Source organism: Panicum virgatum, chromosome 5N, assembly GCF_016808335.1.
Source record: "Panicum virgatum strain AP13 chromosome 5N, P.virgatum_v5, whole genome shotgun sequence".
In the NCBI taxonomy this organism is placed as follows: domain Eukaryota; kingdom Viridiplantae; phylum Streptophyta; class Magnoliopsida; order Poales; family Poaceae; genus Panicum; species Panicum virgatum.
Genome location: NC_053149.1, coordinates 14520703 through 14527323, shown reverse-complemented (window position 1 = coordinate 14527323; position 6621 = coordinate 14520703). Strand labels below are relative to the sequence as shown.

At 43.9% G+C, this 6621-nt stretch overlaps 1 protein-coding gene across 1 annotated transcript; it reads left to right on the top strand.

The window, feature by feature from the left end:
- Positions 1-1467: 1467 nt before the first annotated feature.
- Positions 1468-4810, top strand: LOC120675545 (SUN domain-containing protein 1-like). The gene is made up of 2 exons (XM_039956743.1): positions 1468-2497; positions 4207-4810. The coding sequence occupies exons 1-2, from the start codon at positions 1496-1498 to the stop codon at positions 4510-4512; spliced, it is 1308 nt and encodes a 435-aa protein (XP_039812677.1). The 5' UTR covers positions 1468-1495; the 3' UTR covers positions 4513-4810.
- The last annotated feature ends 1811 nt before the right edge of the window (positions 4811-6621 follow it).

Below are 6621 nucleotides of genomic sequence, written 5' to 3'. Positions count from 1 at the left end.
AAAAACGCCAAAATCAGCACACCAAGCAACCAAACCAGGCCCAAAAAGAGAAGAAGGCCGTGGAACTTTCGGTCCATAACTCTAACACCCGGCCCAAAAGGCTAGGAGGTTCAAACTCTTCTAACTGCGCAATCTGGTCATGAAGTCCCTAAAATAAATACTAGTCAGGAAGTTCAGTGCGAGTGCGACTATTTTTTTCCTCGAGAACGTGACTTTACGGTTGGCTGTCAGAGTGGATTTGGGTGGGTTTTTTTAGCGTGGTTTGCACAGATTTTCACGAAGACTATAATTTGTAATTTACACTAGATATGTTCCTTTCTCTTGGGGAATATATCGGATGAAAACCACAATTTCGTGAAAATCAATGCAAAACACGACAAAAAAATCGTCTAAATTCACAAAAAAAATCACACATGTAGATAATATGATGATATAAAATCTTGTAAACTATCTTATCTAAACTCGACTTCGTTTGTGAGATATAAAAATAACAAATTTCTATCTCACAAACGAAGTCGAGTTTGGACAAAATATTTTACAAAGTTGTGTATTATCATATCATCTATATGTGTAATTTTTTGGGTGAATTTAGATGACTTTTTTGTCTTAATTTGCACGGGTTTCACTAAGATTGTGGTTTGCACTAGATACATTCCCTTTCTGTTGTCCCAATCTCCTAATGTGTGTAGCAAATGATTTCCTTAAAAAGTAACTAATAATGCTTAAAATGTGTCCAACTAATTTAGGAGGCATAGGCTCTGTAAATGGTAAATTCACTACGGAGCATTTGTATTGTAGCCATATATAACGAAAAAGAATAAATCAGAATTGCCAAGAAGGAAATGAAAAAACAATCGCAACAAGGAAATCTCCTGGACCAAGCAATGAAACTACTGGAAAACCGCCTTGATCTGGCCCATTCAGTGTCCCCACCACGTGAGTGAGGTAAAAGCACAGGGCACAACCGGCGAGCCGGACGAAGCAGCGCCGTTTCAATTCGGCGCGTTGGGCCGTGTTTGGTTGAAACAATGAAAAAATTTTCATAAAAAGACGACTACATGTATGAAGTACTAAACGAAGTTTATTTGTAAAATTTTTTTATGAATGGGTGTAATTTTTCGAGATAAATCTAATGATAGTAATTATTTTATGATTTGCTACAATAATGCTATAGTAGTCGTCCTCTAGTTGTGCGGTCAAAAACCTTATTAAATTGGTCTCGCAAATTTACTAAAAATTCTGCAGATAATTTTGTAATTTGATTTTATTTAATACTCTAAATTAGATGTCAAATGTGTAAAAAGTTTTGGCGAAATTTTTTTTAGCCTAAACCAAACACGGCTTGGTGCGCGTCCGCTCGTCTTCCCCGGAGCGCCCGCCCGCCCGCTTCGGCTTCCCCCAAATTTCCCCAGCAATTCGCACTCGCATTCGCATTTGAGATTCCCCCCAAGCCCACCCCGAACCCCAACCGCCTGCCTCCGCCCCCACCCTTCCCATGGCGTCCCCCTCCCTCGCCGCCGCGGCCACCAGCCCCGCCTCGTCCCCGCTAACCCTAGACGCCATCCCCCTCGCCTCCCGCCCACCGCCCGCCGCCGCGGCCCTGCGGAAGCGCCCGGTCCTCCTCCTCGACACCCGCCCGCACCCCGCCTCCCCGACGCCCCCGCTCCTCTCCTCCACCGCCGCGGCCGCGGCTGCGGCCGCCGCACCGGCGCCGCGGAAGAAGCCCTCCCACCCGCCCAAGCCGCGGTGGCAGACCGTGCTCAGCGTCGCCGCGAAGAACGCCGCGCTCCTCGCCGCGCTGCTCTACCTCGGGGACCTCGCCTGGCGCTGGTCCCACCCGCCCCCGCCCTCCCCGCCGCCCGACCGCGCCGCGCGAGTCGACGAGGTCGAGGCCTCCCTCGCCCGCACCTTCCGGATGCTGCAGGTGCAGCTCGAGGCCATCGACCGCAAGATCGACGGCGAAGTCGGCGCCGCCAAGGCCGACCTCGCCGCGCTGCTGGAGGAGAAGCGGCTCGCGCTCGAGGGCGGCCTTGCGCGGCTCGACGGGAGGGTCGACGAGCTCGGCGACGCGCTGGCAGGGCTCGGGCGGATGGAGTTCCTCAGGAAGGACGAGTTCGAGAAGTTCTGGGAGGAGGTGAAGGGCAGCCTGGCCTCGGGGTCAGGGAGCGAGGTCGATCTGGACCAGGTCCGCGCCCTCGCCAGGGAGATTGCCCTGAGGGAGATTGAGAAGCACGCCGCAGATGGGATCGGCAGGGTCGACTACGCCCTGGCGTCGGGTGGGGGAAGAGTTGTCCGCCACTCGGAGCCCTACATGCCTAAACGTGGTATGTTGAATGTGTGGCTGGGTGGACGTAATGCTGACCCTCAAAAGATGATTCAGCCCAGCTTTGGGGAGCCTGGCCAGTGCTTTCCCTTGCAGGGCAGCAGTGGGTTCGTGGAGATCAAGCTAAAGACGGGGATAATCCCTGAGGCAGTCACTCTTGAGCATGTCTCGAAGGTAAGACTGTTTTACCATTTAGAGAACTAGCAGTTGTTTCATGCTATGTGCTTGGTTATTGTTTACAGTGTTAAGTTTATCTGTTTCTTAGTGTCTTCCTATTAAATCATGTATGAATATGATCCACTTGGAGCAGTAGGATGTGCCAGCTCTCTGTGAAAATGCCAGTAGAACTTAGCATAGTTGCTTGACATGTTTGTAGCATTAAGTCCTATTGTGTGAACTGCAGGGAATTTGTTTCCAACTGATTTCATTTGACCAACATGAAAGAGTAGATTGCTTGAACAGTTGTGAAACCTTTGGTTGTTTGCAATTAAAAGATCAGAATGGTTGCTTGATAACTAAAGGCATCATGCTTGTTTCATTATGTCCTATCTTAGCCAATTGAAGGTAGAAGCCTTCTTCAAGTAAACTACGTTAGCATTGTGTCAAATCTTAGTTAATGGAAGATAGAAGCCTTCTCCAAGGAAATTATGTTTAAGATTAACATTCTTAACCACTCAATGTCTTCATGTCTAATGAACTATTAGTTGTTATTCCATGGTTAGTGGCTATCATTATACATGCATAGACTATACAACGAAAATAAATCTTAAGCAATTCTTTTTATGCTAGGAAATTTTCTTTCTGTGATATGTGCCTATAATATTTGCACAACACAAAAAATCCTAGTTCACATGAATGTTATGCTATTGAATTCTTTTGTGATATATGCCTTCATTTAGATTTGAGTGTTTTTTTTATAAACCTTGCTTCTGAATTGAGCTGTTCAGTGAATCTTATTGAATAGATTAGAAGAACCGAAATCATCCTGTGAAGTTGTCCACTCTTATGAGTCATATTGTGTAGTCGTACCAGATTATGACCTTACATGATTGTTGGAACTGTGCTAGCAGAACATTTACTGTTTAAATTTGAGTCCTTTATATGATTATGTTGGCAGTGTTTAGTGGTAACTGTTCCAAACTACTAGACACAATTGTTTGGTTAGGGCTGCATTGATGGATTTAATTAACACAACTCTGTTTATCTCAGCCTAATTTTTCCTCACTAGACTACACATTTTGATTGTTATGTTCATAATTTTGTTTTGATGTTAGTCTAGATTGTCAACCAATTACGAGCCGATGCTTTTAATTTTAGTTGTCTCTCTCTCTTGACTGTTTCCATATGTCTTGTTGGGCAGCATTTATCTTCTGAATAAACTTTTTCTGTGTCTGTTTGAGCGTTACTGTAACTAATAGCAATTATTAAGAGGCAAATAACTATGCAACCAATTTCTCCCCTCTTTGTTTGATTGAAGATGACATTGCTGGGCCCACAGGTTTGGTTGGTAGATTGCTGGTGTTTCAGATACTAGCAATCTTAACCAAAAAGGCCAAACTCATTCACCATGTTTTGATTAGCAGTACTTGTGGGATTCAGCTGTAGTTTACGCAAAACCAAACCCTTTTCAGTGAAACATAACTATTGGGTATGCATTGAGCATCTATAATCAATCTCACAGGAAATTACATTTGCTGACTTTTAAGCATCATGCTATTTTGTACCTTTTCTATGTTTTCTGTTTACTGGTCATGCTATTTTGTACCTTTGCTATGTTTTCTGTTTACTGGGCACATTTAAGTCCACAATGATACTTATATTTTGTTTCAATAAGAAGATTTTCTTGGTTACACATGACTAACTACTAGGTGCATGGCATGCAGGATGTGGCATATGACAGGTCCACGGCTCCAAAAGATTGCCGGGTGTCTGGATGGTATGACGAGACGCCTGGTGAGACCCAATCAGGTCATGCTGCTAAGATGACTGCCCTGGCAGAGTTCACATACGACCTGGACAAGAACAATATTCAGACATTTGATGTTACAGCACCAGATGTAGGCATGATCAATATGATACGGTTGGATTTCACTTCGAACCACGGAAGCTCACTGCTGACATGTATCTACCGCCTCCGGGTGCATGGCCATGAGCCTGTCTCTCCAGGCACCGCAGGTGTTCTGGCATGAGTGGGGTGAGGGAAGGTTTTCAGTTCACTTTAGGGCCTCTCTTTTTGTCCATCTGGTTTATCCCTAGGATGCTGTCATGTACAAACTGTAAATCTAACAATTATTTGCTGGAACCTGGTTACTTCCAGTGCAATGGCACGTGGCAGATATTTTAGTTTGTGCATTAAATAGATATGGATGTCCAAGAGCCTTGTGTCCTGTAATATGTGGATGGTGGTTTGGCGCAGTTGGTAGTTTGAGTAAGGCTGGGTGTGGAATTATGCATAAAAAATGATTCTGTTCTGTTTTGAAAAGACAACGTGGTGAAATCTTTTGGCATTGGGAATATTTTCATCAGTTCAGATAAACAAGACGTATTCTGTCACAAGCTGTTCATGCAATAACTGTACCTTGCCGATCCATAGAAATATTTGTAAAATACTAAGGCTGTGTTTAGATCGGTGCAAAAACCAAAATTTTATGAGCTACAGTGCAGTATTTGGGCATTTTGGAAGTAAACGGACTGGGCTGTAAAATTTTGGCATATGGGCCTGCCCAAGGTGCTCTGCGCCCACGGTATGCGCAACGCTGAAAGCCAGGAAATTAACTGGGATGCAAATGGCATCGCCAATAAAGATCCTCGTACTCAGGACTGCAAGTTCTAAGGATTCTGAATTTGCAAAATATTGCAAATAATCTGCCAGACGCATTTACTGCTGGTAAAGACGTCACAAAGTCCTATATACCCGCTAGAAATGTGCCGGAAAGAATAGAGGTAAAAAAAACTATTCAACTTCTTTCTTCTTGGAAGAGTGGAAGAAGTACGGCAATTCCTGCAGGTGCAGCTTCTCGTAAGCGCAATAGGAAAGAGAAGGATACTCCTATACCAGCAAATGTGACTCAATGGTCAGTTGAGAGAAGTGAAGTGGATAGGGAAATTCCACATTCCGCATCAACAGTGCACACCTTTTCTGATGCTGGGACTTCGGAACGCCCTGATGGAGTCGTTTTGGAAAATAACGAACCGTCGAGAGGAGTACAAGAAATTTCCATAAATTATCTTGATACTGGAGAGACATATGATCGTAAGGGTACAGTTGTCGACATATACTTCTCCGAATCAATTGATGAGAATCTTCATAAAGATCCAGAACCTAAGTCCATGGCAGAGTGCAGAAAGCGCTCAGATTGGGATAAATGAAAGGAGGCAATTGATGCGGAGTTAGCCTCGCTTGCTAAGAGAGAGGTATTCTCATCAGTGGTACCTACACCTCCTAAAACCTTTCATGTGGGTTTTAAATGGGTTTTCGTTCGGAAACAGAATGAAAATAATGAGGTGGTGAGATATAAAGCAAGGCTAGTAGTACAAGGGTTTACGCAGACCCGGAATTGATTTTAATGAAACATATTCTCTAGTTATGAGTAGAATTATGTTCCGATATCTTATATCTTTGGTAGTACAAAAGCGTCTATCTATACAGTTGATGGACGTAGTGACCGCATATTTATATGGGTCACTTGATTCGGATATTTACATGAAAGTTCCCGATGGGATTTCTATACCGAATCAGGGCGCAAATCGCAACATGTATTGTGTAAAACTGAAAAGGTCTTTGTATGGCCTTAAACAGTCGGGACGAATGTGGTACAACCGACTGAGTGAGTACCTTATGCAGAAGGGTTACTCCAATAGTGATGATTGCCCGTGTGTCTTCATCAAAAGATCCTCGTCAGGGTTTTGTATTGTATCTGTGTACGTTGACGATATCAACATTATTGGTAATACACAGAATATTGATGAAACTCGCAATCATCTTAAGACGGAGTTTGAGATGACGGATTTGGGTAAAACCAAATTTTGCATTGGATTACAAATTGAGCACCTTCATTCAGGAATCCTAGTGCACCAGTCTGTCTATATCCAGAAAATATTGGAGAAATTCAATATGGATAAGTCATATCCAACCAAGGCTCCCATAGTAGTAAGATCGATCGATCTCGAAAAAGATGTTTTTCGACCACGGGACGAGGGAGAAGAGATATTGGGGTCAGAATTCCTTTATCTCAGTCTCATTGGAGCACTTATGTATCTCGCGAATAGCACTAGGCCTGATATTGCTTTCACGGTGA